Source organism: Odocoileus virginianus, chromosome 4 (genome assembly GCF_023699985.2).
Source record: "Odocoileus virginianus isolate 20LAN1187 ecotype Illinois chromosome 4, Ovbor_1.2, whole genome shotgun sequence".
In the NCBI taxonomy this organism is placed as follows: Eukaryota; Metazoa; Chordata; class Mammalia; order Artiodactyla; family Cervidae; genus Odocoileus; species Odocoileus virginianus.
This window is the reverse complement of record NC_069677.1, coordinates 66,892,726-66,918,481: the sequence shown is the minus strand read 5'-3', so window position 1 is coordinate 66,918,481 and position 25,756 is coordinate 66,892,726. Positions and strand designations below refer to the sequence as shown.

Sequence of the window (25,756 nt, the reverse complement as noted above, 5' to 3'; positions counted from 1 at the left end):
TTGATTTTCATATATCTAATCATTCACTCATTTCTTAGATATTTATTGAGCACCACTTATGTGCCAAGCCCTGCAGAGTGATGTACAGGTTATGCTCCAGTACATGAATAAATGATACATGAGTCAATAATTCTCAGTTGGGAAGACCAGTCAGGAGTTGGGTGGAGGTAGGGGTCATCACCAAGATGAGACCCAGACAACCTCCTTTACAAAGTCACATGTGATCTGGGGCCTGGAGAAAGAGAAGGACCAGCCACAGGGGTGGCAGGGACTGAGCTCCAGGCAAAGGGCCGCTCTGAGTTGTACCCCCTGATCTAAACCGTGGGTATCTTTTTCTCTCCCTCCTTCTTTTTTGTAGTTAATTAAGATCTCTCTTTTTAGTAAGAATTAAAAGGCAATAAAATGCTCTTGTGAAGATAAGTATAGTAAATGGAAAGGGGTCAGTAATGAAGGAAGGGAGAGGATTCCTTATATTTGTAATTGCATTCAGAGAGTTTGTTTTCTTTCTTTTGAAAGTGTGCCTGCGTGTAATTGTTCTTAATTGGGGAAGGGAAAATCACATAATTTAATGCTTAAAAAGAGATGTATGTCTTATATATTGGGCCCAAGCTAAGTAGTTTGCATTTATCATCTGATATAAACCCTTTCAACAGCTCTGAAATAGGTGATAATATCACCAGTGTTTGCATGAGTAAACTTAGGCGAGAAAGGAACTGACTGGCCCCCCAGTACATGGTACCAATAGGTAGACCTAGGACTTACACCTGAGTCTGACCCCAAAGCCTGGGCTCCTCTCTTTGGGATAGTTAATTAATATTCCCATTCTACAGATGAGCAAACTGAGGCTCAGAAACATTATGGTTATTCAGCTGGAAAGGCAGCTATTGGGGTCAAAATGATTTTCAGGACAGTGACAGCAGGGCATTACACCAAGCACGGGGCCTTTCTGTACAGGAAGCTGGCCTTGGAGCCAGGACTGGATGCCCAGACTCTGACTCCTTCCAGCTAAGCATCCCATCTCGTGCTTATAGACCCACAATGGCAATAGAGAAAATGTTAAAAGAAAACGAACTCAGAAAAGCCAGGAACCCTTTTGGAGGTTGAGTTTTGGAGTCCTGTAGGCCTGGCACAAGTCCCGGCTTTACCACATGTATGATCTAGCCTAATCTCCACACCAGCTCCATGAGGTATAGTTGTAATTTCTCCCCATTTTACAGACAAGGAGTGTCTTGCACAAGGTGCAGTAGCTGGCAGGCAGAGGAGGGAGGCATCTGACTCCTCCTCTCTCATGTCTATACTTGGTTGTCTAAGCATCACCATGGCTCTAACCAAAGTCAGGCTGGGATTCTGAGGACTTCACTCCAGGAGCCCGGGGGGAGAGGAGACATGAGGAGAGTCTCAGAAGCTGACTCTTGTCACTCTTTTACCAAAAACTCACTTCCTGGCCCAACACTCAAGTCCCTTGTAATCTGGCTCCAAAGTTGCTTTCTGGCCCATCTCACACCGGGCCTCCTAGATGCCCACTCCTGGCCTTACGTTTGTCTACACTTGCTGAGTCCTGCCAGGCGGCTGAGTGGGGTGCACCATTCAGATCATTTTTCCATCTAAGTAGACTGCTTGTTGTTGTACAGCCCCAAGGCGGTGGTGGTGACACCCTTGAATTCTCTCTGCCCATTGTGTGCCCCGCATCCTGCAGTGCTGTGTTAACCATGCCTTCTACTGCCTGCATCCTGATGCTTTGACAACTAGGGGGCTGAGCCTGGAGGGACTGCCCCCTCAATCAGCTCATTCCTAGAGAGAATGAACAACTTACCCTTTTGCTTTTCAGTCACTGACCAACCAACCCAGAACCTACATCCCACCCACCTCTTTTATCAGGGTCTCACACTCCAGCCAACATTTACCTGCACTAATCACCCTAGGGCCAGATACTAGACAGCTAGGGACAGCCCCATGCCCCAGAGACCACTGAAATTATACAAACTAGGTGATTCTAAGGCTACTTACCTTGCCTGACCTCTTCCTTCCATGCAAACCATAACACAGGCTCTTGCCCAGGGTTTTCTCCTCTCCCTCTATCTCCTAACTATCGGTGATTCTTCATGCATCCCCAGTGGTGGGGGACCCCCCTCTCTATTTGGGACTTGTGAGTATAACAAACTCTCTTTTCAATGGCAATTATATCCTGATCTGTTGGCCTTATCACACTTAAGTACTAATACAACCTATGCTAAAACAAAGTCCAAGTCACTTCTTCCAGGAAGCCTCCTTTGTTCATGCTAGTCGGTAAAACTTACCTCTTCTTGGTCTCTGGGGTCTGCTTTTTGTCCCTCTGTCTGCCTTAAAGCTAGCTGTGTGTCTGTCACTGCCCTTACCTGACTGTCAGTGCCTGCAAGTTAGGACTCATGAGTTACACTTTTCTGTCTCTCATGCCTGGGGCTCTGCCTGGCCCATAGTAGATGCTCAGTCAATGCGTAGCATCAAAATAGTGAAAGGAATGATCAAGACTGATGATAGGAGTAGTAGCAGTAGCTCTCTGTTCCTGGTGCTTTGCATTTGTTGTTATTGTTGTTTTGTTCCTAAGTCATGTCAGACTCTGCAACTCCATGAACTACAGCCTGCCAGGCTCCTCTGTCCATGGGATTTCCCAGGCAAGAATACTGGAGTGGGTTGGCATGCCTCCTCCAGGTGATCTTCCTGACCCAGGGATAGAATCTGCATCTCCTGCTGGACTAGCAAATTCTTTACTCCTGAGCCACAAGGGAAGACCTGTGCTTTGCATACCTTTTCTCCAATTCCCAAATCAACTCTTCAGGGTAGATTTATGTAATCACCATTCTTCAGATGTGAAAATGAAGCTCAGAGAGGTTCAGTGATTTACCTAGGGCCACACAGCCAAGTGTGGCAGAGTCATGATTCAGACCTGAGTCTGTCCAACTGCAGAATTAACACTCCTGAATTTGGCTGAATTGAACTGAAGTTAATTTCCCTATTGTGTGACCCTGTCAGTAGTGACCCTCCATGTGGCTTGATCTTGAGGTGGCAATCGAAGATATTTTAGTGTTCTGAACACCAGACCTAATCTAGCTGCTAAGTGACATTTCCAAAGCACAGTGTGGATTCTTCATACCCTCACTCAACACCCATTTATAGCTCTTCACTGGTCCTAAAATGAAACCCAAACCTCTTAGCCAGCATTTATCATCTGACCTCCACTTACCTCTCCAGGCTATCTCTACCTCTTCACTCACTCCCAGCTCAGGTGCACTGGATGCCAGTGAAGATAAAGATGTTAAGCATGTTACTGTTAAGCATGTATACCTCCTGAGCTTCTCCCAGTAGGAAAGGAAGTCCCTGGGTGCCAAATCAAAGTCACCCATTCCTGGAAGAAAGACTTGAAAGATGCCAGGTGGTTGACACCCACAGAGACTGGCTAGAATATCAGCTGCCTGAACAGTCCCTGATCAGGACAACCCCTTCCCTATCTCTCCTCTTCCCCAGCATCCCCACATCCAGCCATTTATTTTTTATGAATGGAGCAATTTCCTGGACAACCTGATGCTTCTTCCTCTGCTAGGAGCTGAGACCAGGAAGAGCTGGAGGCCCTTGAACATGCACAGTTAAGGAAAAAGAAGCATCAGACACACCTGTGTCTTTCCCTTCCATCCTTCTGTGTCACTTCTGAGTGTAGAGTTGGAACGATGGACCGAGTGTCTTGAATTATAAGAGCCCATAAAGCCTGTGCTTTCCAGAAGTCTCAGCTTAGCTTTTTTTCACCTCCAGGCATCTAATAAGAGAGTTCTAAGTAGTTAATCTTTTCCTAATGAGAAAATATATGTTCCCCAAATTCAGCAGGAGTTATAATACATTCATCACATTTCTAAATCTTTAATCCCCTGAGAGGGAATTTAATTCCTGAAGGCATTCCAGGGTAACCTTTCCAAGAATGCTTATGATGTCATTGAGCCTGAGCATTAAAACAATAGGTGGTCCACTTCTCTTCTCTTTATTTAAGAAAAATAATGAACAACAGTTCATTAACTAGTCTCTAGATCTTTCATGAACCATTTCATGATTTTCTTTCCAAAAAGATTTAGTTTCCAAGTGGGATAGTTCAGAGAAGTTTAGGAAGCTTGTGAACCAAAGTGAGATGTTTCTATCATGAGGTGTCAGAGGGAAGGTCACTCTGTTGGGCCCTTAGCCTTCAATCCTTACATCAAGCCCATGAGGAGGTATAAGTATCTCAGATCTACAGGTGAGGCCATAGAGGCCCAAAGATAACTGCTTCGCAAAGGTCACATCACCTGAATTTGGGTGAGATGAGATTCAAACCCAGATTTCCTCAAGTCTTCGGTATCAAAGCAGCCCCTCGACCCCTATAACTGCCCCCAAGGTCAAGCATTGATGAAACTGACAATATTCCTTGATCCTTTACCATTATCAGAAATTATCATTTAAAAAAATTTATCAGTGTAAATTGAATATTCAAAGATGAATCCGTAAAAATTGCCATTCTCACTCCCAGCAAAACCTCAGAATCATAGAGGAGTTATTGTAAAAGAACTATATAGGTTTGAGCAAGTCACAGCAGCTCTCAGCCACAGTTTTGCCATATGTACTATTAAGATAGTAACACCCACTCACTGGGTCGCTGGGAGGATTAAATGAAAGAACAGATGTCAAAGCACTTATCATCTTGTAGATGCTAATAATTGTATGTCCTCTTATTTCCTGCAATAAATGTTATTGAATACATGATCAATTAACAGCATTAATACTATATCTGATGAATGTGTCCATTGTGTTTGAGGCTGAAATGATTCAGCATTTAATCTCCCCAGATCCTGGTAGGTGCTACTTTTATTCAGGCTCGAGGTGGGTAAATTTACTTACCCACTTGAGTCCCCTGTGGTTTACTCAGAGTCCACACAGGAAGTGATAAGGCTGGAATCTGAATCCAGGCACCCTGAATTTAGAGGTCATACTTTTAGTCATCCTGCCATCTACCCTCCAGAAAATGAAAATGAATAGATATTTCATGTGGCAAACACTGAGTTTGATGACTTGCCTTTTGCTCTCTTAAACCCCCACCCTTTCTTGGAAAATGAAAGATGTTTGTGTGAGCTTCCCACTATCTCAAGGATGCTACACTCAGAAAGCTTCATTGATTTCTTTTATGATGTGGTTATGGTTTGCCTGCTCTCTATAAACCCTCAAAAACAAGCCTCATGAGATCACAAAAGCTACTGGCAGGTGTGATGTTCTTCAAGTTCTTTTCTGCCTGATTTCTCCTTGGAGAGGGCCTTGCCCCCTTAACCAAAGGCAGAAAAAGGGCTGAAAACTTTGGTAGGACTCTGTCTCTGCTGTTCAGTTCAGTCACTCAGTTGTGTCCAACTTTTTGTGACCCCATGGACTGCAGCACGCCAGGCTTCCCTTCACCAACTCCCAAAGCTTGTTCAAACTCCTGTCCATCGAGTCAGTGATGCCATTCAAACATCTCATCTTCTGTCATCCCCTTCTCCTCCTGCCTTCAGTCTTTCTCAGCATCAGGGTCTTTTCCAATGAGTCAGTTCTTTGCATCAGGTGGCCAAAGTATTGGAGTTTCAGCTTCAGCATCAGTCCTTCCGATGAATATTCAGGACTGATTTCCTTTAAGATTGACTGATTTGATCTCCTTGCAGTCCAAGGGACTCTCAAGAGTTTTCCCCAACACCACAGTTCAAAAGCATCAATTCTTCGGCACTCAGCTTTCTTTATGGTCCAACTCTCACATCCACACATGACTACTGTAAAAACCATAGCTTTGACTAGATGGACCTTTGTTGGCAAAGTAATATCTCTGCTTTTTAATATGCTGTCTAGGTTTGTCATACCTTTTCTTCCAAGGGGCAAGCATCTTTTAATTTCATGGCTGCAAGTCATCAACTGCAATGATTATGGAGCCCAAGAAAATAAAGTCTGTCACTATTTCCATGGTTTCCCCATCTATTTGCCATGAAGTAATGGGACCAGATGCCATGATCTTAGTTTTCTGAATGTTGAGCTTTAAGCCAACTTTTTCACTCTCTTCTTTCACTTTCATCAAGAGACTCTTTAGTTCTTCTTTGCTTTCTGCCATAAGGGTGGTGTCATCTGCATATCTGAGGTTATTAATATTTCTCCCGGCAATCTTGATTCCAATTTGTGCTTCATCCAGCCTGGCATTTTACCTGATGTACTCTGCATATAAGTTGAATAAGCAGGGTGACAATATAAAGCCTTGTTATTTATTTGGTCCGGTACTTACATGCCTTCTAAAATGACTTAAGCTGGAATTTCTCATCAGAGATAACCACTAACATATCTGGATGAGAAAGAGATGCCCACAGCTCCCACAGAATACCAATACCAGGGATGTCTTGGGCTTCTCTAACAGAAGAGGCTTCCAGAAGCAGATGTTGTGGGGAATGTCTCACCCACTAGCAGGAGAGACTCAAGAATTGGTGATGTCAGGCCATACCACGGGCATCCTGCACAGAACCATGTCTCTGATAATTTTAAATTGCATCTCTAAAGAGAAAGATGATGCAGAGAGACGGGAGTGAGGAAGGGAAGGAGAGCAGCCTCCTCCTTGATACTATGTCTTTTTACTGGAAAGAGATTCTTCCATTATCATTTCTGGACCAATTGCCTTACTGAGAACAAACATGTGATGGCTTCTGTCGGAGTGGTTGTTTCTGTACGATGAGAGTAGGGGCAGCCAGGAGAAGTATCAGAGAAGCTACAAATAGGCTCTGGGTTCTGTCTGTGGCTCAAGAAAGGCTGCCAAGGCTGAAGTCAAGGTTAGGTCTCTGGGGCTCCCCAGATCCACCTGGAAAATATTTCCTGGGCTCAGAGCTTGGTGTGGAGGGATCAAAAACTCAAAATTCCTCCTTTGAAGAGTTCCTAGTTACAAGAAGGGGAAGGCACACAAATGGATCAGTCCAGTGATATCCTAGACGCTTCCTACCACTGTCTAGTGAGTATCTGCCCTGTGCTGGGCATTGTGCAGCATTATTGGGATTCAGACTTACCATCAGCTTGGACTCTACTGTTGAGAATGCTGTGAGGGCACAGAGGAGGGTTTCTATCCAGACTGGAGATATCTTGAAAGTTATGTGGTAGAGGTAACAGACAGAAAGGAATAGGAAGGGAGCTCCATGCAGAAGAAATTGCATGACTGAATGCACAATGGTATGCAAAATTTTGAACCTAGGTTGAGATGAGCCTGGTCATGTGTGGACTGCTGCTTATAGCACTGTGATTTTCAGATATATCAGACAAAAAGCCCTCCTGTCTGCCAGTGATTTGTCCTTTAGATTGACCTGGGGCCACATGGGCTATAGCAACTCCATAGTCTTATCCTCCAGGAGGTGATGAGCCATTCCAGACACAGCTCCTCAGGGTTCTGAGGAAAGACATATAATTGGGTATATTCTCTTTTACCTATAGTCATTGTCATCTAAACATCCTTTCCATGTGAAAGAAAGCCAAGAAGGAGTGAATATATGTATATGTATGGCTGATTCACTTTGCTCTACAGTGGAAACATTGTAAAGCAAGTATACTCCAATAAAGTTTCATTTAAAAACAAACAAACAAAACTCATCCCATAGCACCTTTCCTGGTGATAAACCTCACAACATGGTGTTAAATCTTTGCTCATGACTCCAAAAAATACATTAAAGGGTGGCTGGTTAACTTGGGGGTTCAGAGCTAAACCCAGATTGCCGGGTTATGCGGAATGTGCAGGGGGCATGAGCATCTTCTTTCCTCTCTGGGGAAGGAATAGCGAGGATTGGAGCCCTACTGCATGCCAGGCCCACATGGTCGCACCTAGTCCTCACCCCCACACTATGGCCCCCACTTCACTGATAAGATGCCTGAGGCTTGGAGACCTTCACTAACCTGCCCAAGAACTTCCTGACCTGATGAAGACAAGCCAAGATCGTTGCTGCCTCTACTTCAAACAAGCTTCTCTGAGGCTCCCCATGGGCTTTCATCCTTGACATTCAGGCGTCAGCTCAGACAGGAACTCTCTCCAGCTAAAGAAGTTCCTTTCTGTCACCACTTTTCCTTTCATAGCACTTACCCTCCGCAATAGGACAGCATGGCGTATTCATTGCTTGCCTCTCTTTCAGCTCCACAAGGCAGGAACACTTTCTGACTCCTTCACTGCTGTATCTGTGTTGCTCCAAGCAGAGCTGGGTACATAAGAAGCTCAAACACATACTTGCTCACTGAACAAAGCCATCTGTCCCTAAGCCCAGCCCTTTCATTCTGCTGGTTTCCTCAAGACGGCAGCCAGTGGCCAGTGGGCGTTATCAGGAAACCCCTTGGTGGATGATGAATGATCCTAAATGCAAGACTTTCTGAGTTTCCCAAGGGTGAGGCAGGCAGTCCATAGATTTTCATTTTTACCTTGGCATAAGGGCACCATCCAGGGACTTCCCTGGTTGTTCAGTGGTTAAGACTTTGCCTTTCAATGCATGGGGTACAGGTTCAATCCCTGATCCAGGAGCTAAAATTCCACATGCCTCCAGACAAAAAACCAAAACATAAAATAGAAGCAATATTGTAACAAATTCAACAAAGACCTTTAAAAAACAGTTCACATAAAAAACTTTTAAAAAAAGAGATACCATCTAGCAATGTGACAAACCTTTGAGAGTCATATATAATGGTATCCACAACTCATGTTCCTTGATGATTCAGACTTCTACCCACAAGTCTGGCTCAGGCCTACATAGGCTTCTCAGGCAGGCATCACTGTCAGCAAGTGCTGTTGCCAGTCACCATGAGCATGGCTTGCCTAGGCTCTGACTCTCCACTATTGTTGTTTCAATCAGTTCTTGTGTATACTCACTCTCAGTGTTTATTTTTGTTGATTGCTCTTTTTTGTGTGGTGTCATTTTGACTGTGATTTTGTTCCTCTCTGACACTTTGATGTCTCCAAGTTATTTTTCCACTAAAATGCAGGGATAAGACCATCAGCCCTACTTAAGTCACAGTCCTGAAAGGGAATGAATCATTGTGCCTAACCCCAGGCCCTCATGGAATCCTGAATTACCTTGGTCTCTTATTTTGTTTGTTTGCTTGTGGCGAGGTATATGCATTACTGAAAATCACCTTGCTGGGAAAAATGGGACGAGGGACTCAACAGTCAAACACATCATCAGTGATGCATGAAAAGAGACAAAGGGGCTTCCCTGATGGTCCAGTGGTTGGAAGCTCACCTGCCAAGGCAGGGGCACAGGTTTGATCCCTGGTCCTAGAAGATCCCACATGCCCCCACGGCAATAAGCCAGCACCACAACCACTGAGCCAGAGTTCTAGCGCCTGTGCTCTACAACAAGAGAAGCCACTGTGGTGAGATGCCTGCATATGGCAACTAGAGTGTAGACACCATCCCTTCACCACAACTAGAGAAAGCCCATGCACAGGAACAAAGGCCCAGCATAGTAAAAAATAATAATAAAATAAATTAAAAGTCAACCTTATTTGAACAAAAGAGACAGAAAACAAACAAACAAACAAACAAACAAAAAACACCAGCACAGTTTTACACAGGTTAAATGGTTAAGAAGTATATAAGGACTACAGTAAATGTGGTACCTTACCTTGAAGAGACCTGAGGTTTGCTCGTGGTGGTGGATATAGGAAGGGTTGAAGTTGATGCATTATTGTGAAGAGGGTTTTCTGCATGACACAGAAAGCTGTAACTGCGTTGCAGGCAGATGTGGCTCTGCACACATGGCGAGTGGGGTAGCTGGTAGATGTTTTGAGGTTTGTACATGGGCCTGTTTCGTGCCTTCCTACGTGGCTTAACTCAGCTAGGCATGGATTTCTGAATTCATCTAGTATTTCTTGGGGACAAAATCTTGCATAAACAAATGTGAAATCCCCGTTATCCTTGAATCATTTCCTAATGTATCAATTGTGGTGGTTTAGTCACTAAGTCATATCCGACTCTTGCGAACCCAAGGACTGAAGCCTGCTAGGCCTATCCTTTGTCCATGGGATTCTCCAGGCAAGAAGACTGAAGTGGGTTGCCATTTCCTTCTCCAAAGGTATCAATTGTGTTGGAACAAATGCACATTTTCAAAGCACATGTTACAGCAGAACTGTCTGCACCTGACTGACAGTCACTTTTTCCTTGTTTACTCAGACTGGACCAAGAGGATTGAGTACCAGCCTGGCTCGGGGAGCGTGCCCTTGTTCCCCAGCATCCACCTGGAGACGTGCGATGGGGCCGTGTCCTCCATCCAGATCACCACGGAGCTGCAGACCAACTACATTGGGAAGGGCTGTGACCGGGAGACCTACTCTGAGAAGTCCCTTCAGAAATTATGTGGTAGGCTTCCCTGTTCGGGTTATTTTTTAATTCATTGTTTTAAACAATATATACAAAGTGTATCTTACTATATTATGAAGGAATCAGCCCCTCCCCACTGCACTGATACATGTAACCCCTGGATGAATATTAAGTTTACTTATTATGGTTAAATCAGCAATGCCCAACCCTTTTGGCACCAGGGACCAGTTTCATGGAAGACAGTTTTTTTTAAAGTTTTTTTATTTTGTATTGCTGATGCTAAGTCGCTTCGGTCGTGTCTGACTCTCTGCAACCCCATAGACAGCAGCCCACCAGGCTCCCCTGTTCCTGGGATTCTCCAGGCAAGAACACTGGAGTGGGTTGCCATTTCCTTCTCCAAAGCAGGAAAGTGAAAAGTGAGAGTGAAGTTACTCAGTCATGTCTTAGCGACCCCATGGACTGCAGCGACCCCATGGACTCTTAGCGACCCCATGGACTGCAGCCTACCAGGCTCCCTCCATCCATGGGATTTTCCAGGCAAGAGTACTGGAGTGGATTGCCATTGCCTTCTCCAATTTTGTATTGGAGTATAGCCAATTAACAGGCTTCCCAGGTGGTGTTAGTGGTAAAGAACCCACCTGCCAATGCAGGATACCTAAGAGATGGGGGTTTGGTCCTTGGGTCAGAAAGATCCCCTGGAGGAGGGCATGGCAAGTCACTCCAGTATTTTTGCCTGGAGAATCCCATGGACAGAAGCCTGGGGGGCTATTGTCCACAGGGTTGCAAAGACTCGGACACGACTGAAGCAACTGAGTACACATGCACTCACGCACAGCTGATTAACAAACAATGTTGTGATAGTTTCTGGTGGACAGCAAAGGGACTCAGCCATACATATACACATGTCCCTTCTCCTCCAATCTCCCCTCCCATCCTGGCTGCCACATAACATTGATCAGAGTTCCCTGTGCTATACAGTAGGTCCTTGTTAGTTATCCATTTTAAATATAGCAGTGTGTACATATCCATCCCAAACTCTCTAACTATCCCTTTTCCCCTTCCATTCCCCCCAGCAACCATAAGTTTGTTCTCTAAGACTGTGAACCTGTTTCTGTTTTGTTAGTAACTTCATGTATATCATGCCTTTTTAGATTCCTGGAAGACAATTTTTCCACAGACTGGACGTGGGGAGTGGTTTCAGGATGATTCAAGCGTGTTACATTTACTGTGTACTTTATTTCTGTTATTATTACATCAGCTCCACCCCAGATCATCAGGCATTAGATCCCAAAGGTTGGGGACCCCTGGGTTAAAGGGTTGGAAGGCATAGCTTTCAGCACCAACCATACCTGGTCAGACCCCACCATGTACTGACTCTAAGGCTGTGGGCAAGTGCTGAGAAAAAGCCTCTATTCTTCATCAGTAACATAGGGATGTTATGTTCCTGTGTACACACACAGGCACACACATGTAGACACAAGCCCCAGGTGTGGAAGAGCACCTAGCATGGACCTGAAGGAACACGGCTCCCCTGTACTGTGTTGATTTCAGAGAGGCACCTTCCCAGGGGCCAATGTGAAGGGTGGTGCCTGCCTCTTAGGGAGAGGTGGGTCTCCTCCTCCAGGACCAGCTATGGAACATGAAAGCTTACTGCAAATGAAAGTGGTGGACCTTTGTTCCAAAATTATGAAGAATTTTAAGGCAGAAACAGCAAAGCATGAAACCAAGCCGGGGGCCCCGTGTGACTGTTCAGGTCACATGCTGGTGAAGCCAGGCCTGGGTGCCCATGTTGGAGAAGAGCTGGGCTGGGAGGAGAGATGGGGAATGTGAAGGATCCAATTGTGGGGGACAGAGGGCTGGCTGTCAGTGGGCTGAGAGATGGTGCCCCAAGAAAGAAACAGGCTGGAACTGGGAGCCAGGTTGATGCAGGTTCTACCCTATGAAGCTTAGCTTTATTGAGCACCTGCTGTGTACACCTCACATGTGTGTGTGTTAGCTGTTCAGTCGTGTCTGGCTCTTTGTGACCCTATGGACTGTAGCCCATCAGGCTCCTCTGTCCACAGGATTCTCCAGGTAAGAAATCTGGAGTGGGTTGCCATTCCCTTCTCCAGTGAGCTTCACATGCCCTACCCTAATTCACGCTGAGGAGTGAATTATTCATCCAGTTTTAAACATGGACAATTAGAAGCCCAGAGAGGAGAAATTATTTTTAAGGTCACACAGGGAGTGACAGAGCCAGACTTTGAAAGTAGGTCTATGGGAGGGAGGGGCTCTTTGGCTCTGGATCTGTGATGCTGGGCCAGACCTCTAGAGCTGGAATGTAAATCTCTCAAGTCAACTGCAGAATAAGACACAGTGCTATGGAAGTGGTCCCACCTGCTTGGTACACCAGATTATGGATGTGTTGATGGGCCTCTTTCCTCCCCACCATGTATATTTCATTTCTTTCTTGTTCTCTCCAAGACTATTCAGGCCCTCACACAGCCTCTCCAGCCGGACTGTGGGCAGCTCCAGAAAGAGCTTAGTCTTATGATGGGGCCTGTACTTGGGGGTAACTCCATCTCCCAAGGAAGATGTGGCTTCTTGAACACAGCCTGCAGCCCCTCCTGGGGACCTCTCCACTACTGTCTTTGGAGCAGTTTTTCTCCCTCACCACTGACACATAGACACATGCACACACACTTCTGTGCACACACACACAAGATGCAAATACACATGTATGCACATACAGGCACACACATTCACCCACAGGTACATACAGGTACACACAGGCACACAAAGTGCACACATGCATGCAAGGTACACACATGCACACAGTGAACACACAGGTACATACACAGGCACACACTCACACCTTCATGCACGCAGCTCTTGCCCAAGGACCAAGTGACAATTTGAGAACTGGATGTGCAGTATGCCCAGCTTGGGTAGCACAGTGCCCCATTTATCATGTTGCCAGGCTGCAAGGAGGGCCCATGGGAAGGCAGGTTTTTCTAGAATGATGCAGGAGATTGGGGAAAACAGCACAACCTAAGTATTCCAAACAGCTCTTGTAAAAATGCCCATCAGCAGCCCACAGCACTGAGAAAGCTGCCTCCGGTGCTCTTTACTCCACGCACAGAGAAGCTGTCTCCGCCAACACCTCATTTTGAATGAATATCCCATCCCGCTCCCTGTGCACCTGAATTATAAGTCAGCTCAACCCCACGCCACTGCAGGTTACAGTCATTTCCTCTACTCCTCCAGGTTAGGAGATGATGGAGTCAACTTGTTAAAGATCAGATGAGCCCAAGGGCACGTATGGGTGATTTGATTCTGAATGTTGCTGGGGGGAGAACAGGAGATGGAGAGAAGGAGAGGATTTTTCAAGGGAAGAAACTTTAGAGCAAAATTGCATCTGGTTGTTAATATAGCTCACTCCTCTGGGCTGCCAGCCTCGCCTGGCAGGAAGGCAGGTTAATTCAGTCAGGAAAGCACTTTACCCTGAGATGCAAGCTTATCTGGTACTGAGAGCAACCCTTTGTCAAGCTCAGCTGGCAAAGAATCTGCCTGCCATGTGGGAAACCTGGGTTTGATCCCTGGGTTGGGAAGATCCCCTGGAGAAGGGAAAGACTACCCACTCCAGTATTCTAGCCTGGAGAATTCCATGGACAGTATAGTCCTCACTTTCACTTCCTGGTGCACACTTCTGGGAACCCCAAGTGAGCCTGACGGGGCTGGCCTATTCCTGCCTCCAGATCAGGAGTCTGCCTCTTGAATCTACAGAGAAAAGGCAGAAGCAAATGAGTGAGACACATGCCCATCTGTGTTAGGTCTGCTTCCTTGGGCCCCACGCTCTCTCCAGACTGTGAGGGAAAGGCAGACCAGATCTCTTCTAAAGCGGAGCCTGGGCTGCGATTCCTGACTCATGTGGGGCTCCTTAGGTTCTGAAGACAAGCTTCTCTGTGTTTTCCCTAGCTCGTCAACAAGCTGCTGGCAGGGTTTCCCAGCCAGAGGGCCACCACGACACTGTAAGCCCCAGTGTTCATGCATTTTTCATTCTACATATCTTCATTGACTTTGGATGATAACAGGGAGACCAATTAGGATGTTATGGCCATAGTCTAAGCAAGAGATAATGATTTCTGAACTGGGGGAGTGGCAGTAGGGATGAACCTAAGACAGATTTAGGAGGCAAAATCATTAAGAGTCAAACATGATTAGCTGTCAAGCAGTGAAAAACAGGGAATCTTAGAAGATTCTAATGTGAGCATCTAGCTGGATGAGAGTGCCACCAACCAGAACTAGAAATTCCAGGCAAGGGTGGATTTAGGGGACAGTGATGACAAATACCTGTGGAACAGCCAGGTATAGGTGCCCGGCTCTAGAATGACTCCCCACCCTCCCGAGCTCCCGAGGACCTGCCACCATCACACTGGTCCATTGTTAGAGCCCATTTCTTCCCAGTGTGCAGCCTCTTTTGGGCCACAGTACCCCATTTTTCCCCATCCCCAGCTCATTCCCATCCCTATGCCTTTGCTCATTTTTTTTCTTACTAGAACCTCTCTCTCCTTTACCATTCCAAACCCTTTGCTTAAGTCAATATTTGCTTGTCATGTCTGCTACCAGAAGCAGTGCAGGAAGGCTCCTGGGTGCTTTTGAATTCTGGCATTGCTTCTATGACACTGTCCTTGTGCAGTAGCCCAGGCAAGGCTGCCTTCCCCTCTGAGAGAGGTAGGATCAGTGCCCACCTGCTTCCTCTTCCTGCAGCATCAATCACAAGGAGCAGTGATGGCATCCCTGAATAAGGAGCCATCAAACAACAACCGGACAGAGCCACTGTCAGGAAGTACCTGGCAGGTGCAGTAGCACCAGAAAAAAGCCTCTTTGTTTCCAAGGGAGCACCAGACATCAGCCATATTGCTGCCTGAAGTTTGCGCTCTGAGACTTTGAAAAAAGTGATGCAAGGTCCTGCACCTGTGTCCCTTTCCACTTGCAGGAACAAATTTAGCCTAACACGGTCCCCCGCTGACCTTCCTGTATATGAAGACAGGCCTCATGGGGAAGTTGGACAAGCTGCTTATCACTTCCTCTGGATTCAGAAATTCAAGATGAAGGACTCTGCCATCTCAGTCCCAGGTTTTCCCAAGATGAAGTGCCACAAAACTGCCTTGAGAATGAAATGTACAATGAGGCCCCAGTGAGGCTTCCTGTCCAATTTCAATTTGACATTAACCCAAGCCTAAGGAAAGGCCTGCTTCCATGCCCCTGAGTCACTGCATATTACAGTAAGCAGCAAAGCAGTTTGTGACACACATGTCTCTCGGGGCCCTGAGGCCGGGACTGCTCCTTCCTGAAACCACAGGCTCTTGGCATCTGTGCAGCACCACCCTCTGACACCCGGGGTCAGCTGCTCTCTGTGTGGAGTCAAGAGCTCCAAGGACAGGTCCTGTTGAAGGAAAGGCTGCAGTGTGAGAGCCTGCTGTTAAATCAAGAAATGGATCCATCAGACCAGCTCAGATCATCAGGCAGTGAGCTGTTCTCAGAGTTTATACACTTGTGAGCACAGGAGATTTTCAAAGAGAATCTGTTCATTCATTTTTTTTTAAACTCAGGTTCAGCTTGCTTGCTTATTTAATTTATTTACTTATTTTGACTGCACTGTATCTTTTTTGCTGCATAGGCTTTCTATAGTTGTGATAAGTGGGGGCTACTGTTTAGTTGCAGTTCATGGGCTTCTCATTTATGGTGGCTTCTCTTGTTGCAGAGCACAGGCTCTAGAGTATGCGGGCTTCAGTGGTTGTAGCACACGGGCTTAGCTGACTCGCAGCAGTGTGATCTTCCCAGACCTGGGATCAAACCCATGTCCCCTACATTGGCAGGCAGATTCTTAACTACTGGACCACCAGGGACGTCCTCATTTGCTTATTTTTAATTCAGCAAATATTTGTTCAGTGTACAAATGCTTTCATTCATGGGGTTATCTAGAAGTTAATAAGACCACCTAACAGTTTAAGGTGAAGACAGTCATGTAAAAAATTTAGTCCATGGCTTTCTACTACACTGGGCAGCTTAACAGAGCTTGTCCTCATTAAGAATCACAATTCAAGGTTTTATACATTCAGGATAGCTGAAGTATGAGAAACCATTGTCAATTCCTCCAAGATTCTTCTAAAGAGCCAGAGCTTCCAAGGACAGTACCAGTTCCCCAGTCATAACCAGTTTTTCCATTCTCAGAGCTGAACTGGGCCCTTTATTATAAGGAAAATTGATGCACACATGTTGGGAATCCAATTAAATCACTATTCATACAAGAGCAAGGGTTGCACACACTGAGCAATGGGTAATGACAGTAAGCAATGGGCTTCTCTTTGGTTATGATTTCTTTAAAGTCAATGAAGTAGCTACCATATAGCATGCCCTTCTATTCTGGGGAGAGAGTTTTTGCCTGCAGCAGGCTTGCCCAGGCTGATCGGCCACTGGGGATCCATGGCCCTGCCCCAATAGTCTGGCTGATCATCTTCGTCCAAAGCTCAGCTTGCTTCACTGGGAGATTCCAAGGCCTTTGAAGAAGCCCTGTTGTCTAGGATTCCAGAGATGGAAGGATAACCTGATGGTAAGATCAACAGGCTGTGAGCTTTGGAAAGGACATCAAGAAGTCCTCCACCTCCATCCTGAAGGCATGCAGATAGAAAAGTGGTTATGGTAGCCACTGATGTCAGTCACTTATGCATTATCAGTCAGGACAGAGCAAGTTAGGCTGCAGTAACAAATGATATCAAAGTCTATCGGCTTAAAATAACAAAAGTTAATTTCCATTCCTACCACATGTCCTTCTTGGATTGACTGTGGCTCTGTTCCATGTCGGTTTCCCACCAGGATCCAGGCTAACAGAATAGTCTCTATCTAGAATATTGTTGATCTCATGACAGATGGAAAAAATACATGTGGTGAAGCTTGGACTGGCTCATAAAGTTTCTGCCCTAAAGTGACACATGTCGTTTGCATTCACATTTTCTTGGTCAGAGCAAGTCACACAGCCAACTGTGATCAGTGGGTCATTGAAGCATGTTAAGAACAGAAGAATTCTTTCTACCATCATGCAGTTCATGTAATTCAAGTAGGACCTTTGTCAAGAGGGCCTCCCTGGCTTCCCCCAAGACTCTCTACCAATGAACTATTCCACCCACCAAAACTAAAAGACTTTCCATTGGGTCTCTAGAGGTAGGGCCCATTGCTGCATGGTTCACTGCTGTATTCCCACCACAATGCCTGGCATAACTAAGACATTATATAAGCATGTAATTAAATAATATGGAGTTGATATTGCTAATCTTGGAAGATGCTACAAAATGAGGCCTGTGTCCTTGATTACAATGGTTCCTCTCCCCTGAGATCCTCCCCTTCTCCCTATCCCTTTCTGCAACCCACTGTGGACTATAAGGAGGCATGACTGAGGCTCCATGTCTCTCACCATGACCACAGGCCCACTGTGAAATGCTGAGGGCACTCTGCCTTCACCAAGGCCATCCAGAACAGCACACAAACCCTACAGTTAAGAGGTCCAGGGACTTCCCTGGTGGTCCAGTGGCTAAGACTTCCTGCTCCCAGTGAAGGGGTCTGGCTTCGATTCCTGGTCAGGGAACTAGATCCCACATGCCACAACTAAAGACCCCATGTGCCACAACTAAGACCCAGTGCAGCCAAATAAATAAGTAAACATTAAAAAAGAAAAGACCAGATGGTGACCCCTACCATCAGGCTCCACGTGGGCTCTCAGTCCACTGTGTGTCCTGAAATCTGCCTAATTCACCCCTGTCTTTATCTACTTGCTGGCTTGGTGAGGCTTCTCCACCTTGATAGGGCTCAGAGACCTCAAAGCAGACTTCATTTCTGGTTACAAGCCCCTTACACTAAGGCCACAGTTTCTGTGCACCAGACCAGTATGAGCTTTCAGCAGCCCAGTGGGTCCCAGGGACCTTTGCATCTTAAATACACCCTGACATGCAGACAATGCTGCACTATCTTTGCAGGTTATACATCCTGTTTACCCACTGCTTTCCATGGGGAGAGAACTTTAGGAAAAAGGAAATCTCTCTCATTTTATTTAAGTGCACCAGAAAATGAAATTGTTGCTCAGTCACTAAGTCATGTCTGACTCTGCAATCCCACGGACTATAGCCCACTAGACTCAGTCCGTGGAGTCTCCAGGCAAGGATACGGGAATGGGTTACCATATCCTCCTCCAGGGGATCTTCCTGACCCAGGGATTGAACCCGAGCCTCTTGCACTGGCAGGTGGATTCCTTACCACTGAGCCATCTGGGAAGCCCCTAGAAAATGAAATACAATCAGTTAAGCCTGTGGAAGTCTGCACCATCTAGTGAAACACAGTGTCATGCTTTCCTGGAGGCAACATCTGTGGGCTGGGCAGAGTGACATGCTATTTCCCTCATCAAGGAAGACATCAATGGCCTTTCCAGGGCACATGCCTCTCTGTGGACAGCCACCTGTACACAGGTGGGGTCCTGGGCTCTGGACTGAGCTTGGCAGGACACTGTGCTATATGGTAGAAAGAATATCACCAGGTGTCCGACAGCTGGGCCTGCCTCTAACTAGCTCTGTGGCTGTGTGATCCTGGTCAAGTCATTTCCCCTTTCTGGGCATCGGTTTCCATGTTTGTAAATGTACAGGAGTTTGGGAGAAGATAATTGGGGAAAATGGAATTAACAGATGTACACTACCATATACAAAATAGATAACAGCAGTGTTTTACAGTATAGCAAAGGGAGCTATATTCACTGTCTCATAATAAACTAAAATGGAGAAGAATCGAAAAAAGTGTATAGATACATACATATATATGTGTAACCAAATCACTTTGCTATACACCTGAAACTAACACAATATTATAAATCACTATACTTCCATTTTTTTCATGTGCAGGAGATGATAAGATCTTCCTCCAGGTTGATTGAGGTGGTGCAGTGGGGAGTGTGGGCTTTGGGGCTGGCAAGTTCTGATGATGGGTCCACTCACTCGCTGGCTGTGATCCTAGGCTTGCTGAGCCTTGGATTTCTTACTGTAAACTGGAATCATAATAATATCCACCACTTAGATGAATAACTAAAGAAAAGCATTGACATACTTAAGTCTGGACCCACTCAGTGTCCAATAAAATGTTTCAAGGAAAATAAGAATAAATGTCTGTTGAGAGTATAATTCAAAAGATACCTGCACCCCATATTCATAGCAGCACGATAGCCGTTTGCAGGAACATGGATGGACCTAAAGATTGTCACACTAAGTAAAGTAAGTCAGACAGAGAAGGACAAATACCATATGATATCACTTATATGTGGAATCTAACACAAAGAAACTTATCTACAAAACAGGAACAGACTCACAGACATAGAAAACAGACTTGCACTTGCCAGGAAGTAGAGGGTGTGGAGAAGGGATAGAGTGGGAGTTTGGGCTTAGCAGAAATAAACTATTACATATAGGATGGATAAGCAAGATCCTACTGTGTAGCACAGGAAACTATATTCAATATCTTGTGATAAACCATAATAGAAAAGAATATAAAAAATAATGTATACATATGGATAACTGAATCATTTTGCTGTACTGCAGAATTAGTTTGCTATGTTAGTTTGCTGCAGAAACTAACATAACATTGTAAATCAATGTCAAAAAAAATAATAAAGGTCTGTAACTATGAAAAATAAAGTTCCCTAAATACACATACATAAAATGATATGTAACCAATTGTTCTTCCTAACCTTCTCTTTCTGTTTTCTCTCCATCACCCTCCACCTCATCCTTGCTCTGTACCTCCCTCCATCTATCCAAACTTGCTTTTGGGGAAAATTAGCAATCAGCTCCTCACTAGCCTAAATGAATAGTGAATTCTGTAGGAACACTGGCTCCATAACAGCAGCAAGGTCCTCAGTCAAAAAGGAAGCTCAAGAGGTGGAGTTTTGAGCCATGTCAATGTCATCCTTGTTCCCTGGTATGCAAGTCTCTGGCTCTGTGTGGTGGTGAAGCTGACCTTGATAATGGCCAAACACACATCCCTGTACCAGGCCCTGCCAGATTGCGTTGAGGGCACTGGCTTGAGCTAGAAGTCAGGAGCCCTGCATGGTCAGCCTGCATCTCCCTGGCCACCTGAAATTTCAGGAACGACATACATTCTGTGTGAGCCCTAGTCACCAGCTGTTATCCTGGACAAATCCTGGTGTTCGAACCAACTCACTTATGGGACAGAGAAGCTGTTGCCAGGTTGCATTATTCTGGGAGATTCTAGGAAAATGAACTTATTCCAAAGACCATGTATGTCCCACTCCCCAACTACCCCCAAATCTTTACCTACCACTACCTTGGTAGGTTTCCTTCTTTCAAATACCTAGGGAGGTTCATAGCCCTGCAGGCTTTGCTAGTCATTAAAATGTTAGTGTGAACTAACTTATCAGATAAGTAAAATGGATATCAAGTAAGGCTCCAGGAGTATGGATGAGAACAAGTAAAATTTATTTTTTAATATTTATTTACTTGGCTGCGCCAGGTCTTAGTTGTGTCATGCAAGTTTAGTTGTAGCATGTAGGATCTAGTCCCCTGACCAGGGATTGAACCCTGGTCCCCTTGCATTGTGATCACCGAGTCTTAGCCTCTGGACCACCAGGGAAATCCCAAGTACATATTGATGAGAGATGCAGGGTATGGACTAAAGGCTGGGTGAATAAGCTCAGTGGGTATTGGGTAGGGGCCAGAAGCATCTCACAGAGGTACTCTGCAGAAGGAAAGGCAGTTATAAACATTAATGGAGCACCTACTATGTGTCAGGCATGCTACCAGGCAAAAGCCCTAAGAAACATGCTTGTTGATAACACAGTCAATGCTGCCCACAATTTCCCTTGATAAGCTAGCTGCAGGGTGATTGAGAATTGAGACTGGAATCACCACCCTCTACATCTCAGACACTGTAGTTCCCCAGTGGCTACTCCCAAGGTGAGCTTCTCACCAACTAAGCAGAGCAGCTGGCTCTAAGGATACAAATGTTTCACGCAGCCAACCTTCAATTGCAAACCAATAGGTTCCAAGGCTAGAGGGAAAACTGGCTGGGTGAAACATTTTCAAAGTACATTGGTTTCTAATATAGCACCTTTCTGAGGAATTTTCAAGGGTCATTTCAATTCTAGGGGGTGTTTGTGGTGGCCGAGGCTGGAACGCAGTCCCCAGGTGAGATGAGTCTCTGATATACAGAATTCAGAAGTCCAGCGATCCCTGACAAATGGCAGGTTATATACACATAACCGCTGTCCATTAAATCCATTTATGACCCCCTGGTCAGTACTGTGCTGAGGGAGCCCCACACACCTGGTCCCCTGCACCAGGTATACCTTGGACTCCCTGGTTCTTGTTCCCTGGTATTAGGAAGACCTCAACCTTCCGCATCCCCTGAGTAGCTGAGCTCTGCTCCTCTCTAGAGCATAAGGATGCCAAGAACACTGCTGGCAGCACCTAAGCTTCAATGAAAAGGCCACGGCAGCCCAGTTACCCTCCTGTCTGTGCCATCCTACCTTCTGGGCCAGCTCCTCTGGCTCACTCAGCCCCACCCTCCACAAAGCTGTTGGTGTAATTCTTCCAAAACACAAATCCGCCTATGGCACTCCCACTGCCTCAGGTTACCCTTAGCCTGGAATCGTAGTGGTAGCAGAAATCATAGCAACTCTAATAATAGTGACGGAGTAAGCTAACTGGAGTGAGCTCCACTTGTGGTGTGCCAAGCACGCTGTCCAAGCCAGGATGCCGTCTCTCATCTGCTCCCCACAATGCCTGGGAGGGCAGGTGGCAGAGAAGGGGGTAGAGGGTCCGAAAGGTGACGTCTCTCCTCACAGTCACAAGGCTCAAAAGTCAGGCCACCACCAGGCGTCAGATTTAGGTTCTGCCAACTTCGGAACCCGTGTTCTCAACCAGTGTACCATTTGGCCTAAACAAATGATTGGAAAAAAGTGTGATGAGTGCAGAGTGATTCACACTCCTCTTGGAATCAGGTTGTGTGTCCACTATCACAACCCTGGTCTCCCTGCATCCCAAGTGTCCATCAATTTGTGGGGACCAAGCTCCTCCAGGTCAGGACCTAGAACTTTCCCCATCACAGCCTTGGTCTCACCGCATCCCAGGTGTCCATCAATTTGTGGGGACCAAGCTCCTCCAGGTCAGGGACTGCGCTGATTCACTTTTACTTTGCCAGCACCCGGGAGGGGTCTTGGCACCTGGTCGGTGCTCAATAAATGGCTGACAGGTTAATGAATGGGTAAGTGCGTGAATGAATCAATCGATTGGAATCAAGCCCTGGCCTTCTCCAGGAACCTTGCCTGCTTATCAAAGCCCCCAGGGTAATCTCATTTCTCTAAATTCCTTCAGCACTTTTTTTCTTGAGTGTTAATTGCACTCTGTTTTCCCACATGCAATATTTTTGTCTGTAAGTTACTGATGCCTCCCCAAGCCACCATAGGCAACTTGGGCAAGGATGGCATTTAACCCTTCTTTTCCCAAGTCACCCAGTTCAGGGCAGAGCCCTTAGTTCTGGGTGAGTACGCAGATTAGTTCATTGTGACCCTGAGAGCAGAAAACAGAACATGAGGACACCCGGCCTGGGAGGCATGACCCTTTGTTCTCTCTGTCCCCACCCCCTGTAGGAGCCTCCTCTGGCATCATTGACCTCTTGCCATCCCCCAGTGCTGCCACCAACTGGACCACAGGACTGCTGGTGGACAGCAGTGAAATGATCTTCAAGTTCGATGGCAGGCAGGGTGCCAAGATCCCTGACGGAGTTGTGCCCAAGAACCTGACCGACCAGTTCACCATCACCATGTGGATGAAGCACGGCCCCAGCCCTGGCGTGAGAGCAGAGAAGGAAACCATCCTCTGCAACTCAGATAAAACCGGTGAGCCTCGCATCCAGCTTTCCTAGCAGCTGCCCGTTATGTCCCAGCTAGTCAGGCATGGCCACGGCCACCAAGAGTGTGGGAGAAAAACAGGAGAGGAGACCTGGGAAAACAATCTGGTCTCTGGTTTTCTGCCTGCTGACTTCCCAGGCTTGGGGTAGGACAAGACCGAAAATGGGAGGTAGGGTACAGACACCAAAGAATCGAAAAGTTGGCATTGGTGGTTTTGAGACTGGGTTCTTCAGAACCTCAGCCTCCCCAGATGTAACTTAGGGCTGCTGTACCAGGGACTGGGGCTGAGGGAGGAGATTTCATCTTTACTTCAAGCAAAGCAGCTCCACCTTCACTGTATTATATATAGGCATATTTCCATTAAGATAATTTTCAATGAAAGGGTCCTGCTAACTTACAACAGTAGTTGAAAATCACTACTGTGCATAATAATGATAGCTAAGTCTTCTTAGCTATTTTTCAGTATGCTAAGTGTGTGTAAGCGGGTTCACAGCTTGGTGGTTAAAAATGCTCCAGCACTTATTGGCTGTGTAATCTTGAGCAAGTTGTTTAACCTCTCTGGGTCTCAATTTCCCAGTCTATAAAACATGCATTTTATTAATAGTATTATCTACCTCATAAGGTTTTTATCAGAATTAAGTGACTTGATGTGTGTATAGAGCTTTAGAACAGTACCTGGCACACAGAAAGTACAATCTGTGTTAGCTCTTCCTGTTCCAAACAGTGTCTCACATCTCTACAATTGATTTTATAAAAGCAATATTGTGTTTTCTGTTTTAAGGATAAGTAAACATCCCTGAGAGGTTAAGTAGCTTGTCCCAAATTATACAGCCAGTAGGTATCAGAACTGGAAGGTAAGCTTAGCTCTGGCTAACTCCTACCCCATGTTCTGCTCATTACACCCCACATGTAAAGACACACACACACAAATACTCTGATATCTCATGAAAATTTGATGCCCACAGTTTTCCATTTCAAATGCTACTCTTGTTAAAATACTTCAAATAAATAACAGCAGCCCATGGTGCAGTGAGAAGACAGGAGAGAAGGAAGTCTGCATGCTCAGCTCTGCCGCTGGACAGCCACAGTTCACATGGAAGCTTTCCCACTATTTAACACATGACCTTTGGGGGCTTGCTACTCAGCTTCAGTTCAGTTTCCCCATATGTAACATGGGGGAGATAAACATGAGATAATGTATGAAATCACTTAGCAGATCCAGACATAAAATCAGTGCCAATTTACTCAATGTGGTTGTCATTATCACTACTATTTCTGGTTTTATTCCACATTCTATTATTATCAGAACCCCACATTTCCTATTTCACCTAATCTTTTCAATACATGTTCAAGTGTTTTTTGGATGTAGAAACTGAGACAAAGAAGGTTGCCCATTTTTCTAGGCATATGTTGTCAGAGCCAGGGCCAAGGATTGGTTTTCCTAGGATCTTTCTCTAGGAAGGGCCCCATAGACCTGCTTAAGGTGCCACTGGGGATTGGGACTGGGTTCAGAGCTCAGCCCAGGACCTTAGGAACCACCCTGTGGCCCCATCTTCGCGGTGCCTGGCAGGGTGCTTCCATCATGAACCCAAGAGCCCAAAAGCAAAGCATCCCCAGCTGGGGTTAGTGGCCACACACATGGAGTCCTTTCTAAAATGTATCAAATGCCCTTGGGAGGCAGCTCAGACAGATAGAGACCTTCAGGCTTCCAGAGAAGGAAACTGGAATATGAAAGGTTGAGCAACTAACCTAAGATAACACAATTGATTGCCAAAGAAACAGGCTTGGCCCTAGTTCCTCTGGCTCAGGTTTCAGCTCAGTTCAGTCCCTCAGTCATGTCCAACTCTTTGCGACCCCATGGACTGCAGCACGCCAGGCCTCCCTGTCCATCACCAATTCCCAGAGTTTACTCAAACTCACGTCCAATGAGTCGGTGATGCCATCCAAACATCTCATTCTCTGTCATCCCCTTTTCCTCCTGCCTTCAATCTTTCCCAGCATCAGGGTCTTTTCCAATGAGTCAGTTCTTCGCATAAGATGGCCAAAGTATTGGAGTTTCAGCTTCAGCATCAGTCCTTCCAATGAATATTCAGGACTGATTTCACGTTTCAGGACCATGCTATTGGAACAGCGGCTCTCAACCCTACTATGCACTGGAATAACCTCGTGACCCTGTAAAAATACCTAGATGCCAGAGCCCTGCCCTGGCTCAGTGAGTCAGCATCTGGGGGATTCTTTCATGCAGTCATGGCTGAAAACTTTGCATTAGATGATGATGCCTCACTTTCATCAGAGTAGCGCCCCCAGTAGGCATTTCAGCCCCTTCAACCAGCAAGTTATGGCGCTGCTCAGCTTTGGCCTCAGCATAAAATAACACTGGGCCAATCAGCTCAACACTGGCACAAAAACAATGGGGAAGATTTTCTCATTTCTCTGACTTGAAAATAAACCTATATATATCTCCTGCCCTAAATTAAAAC

General features: G+C 45.9%; 1 protein-coding gene across 2 annotated transcripts in view; it reads left to right on the top strand.

The window, feature by feature from the left end:
* Window positions 1–25,756, top strand: part of CLSTN2 (calsyntenin 2) — a 744,137-nt gene that overhangs the window by 597,188 nt on the left and 121,193 nt on the right. For both annotated transcript variants that reach the window (XM_070466678.1, XM_070466677.1), the window contains exons 6-7: window positions 10,187–10,372; window positions 23,016–23,264. In XM_070466678.1, coding sequence (XP_070322779.1) covers window positions 10,187–10,372; window positions 23,016–23,264 — 435 coding nt within the window. The remainder of the gene's footprint in view (window positions 1–10,186; window positions 10,373–23,015; window positions 23,265–25,756) is intronic.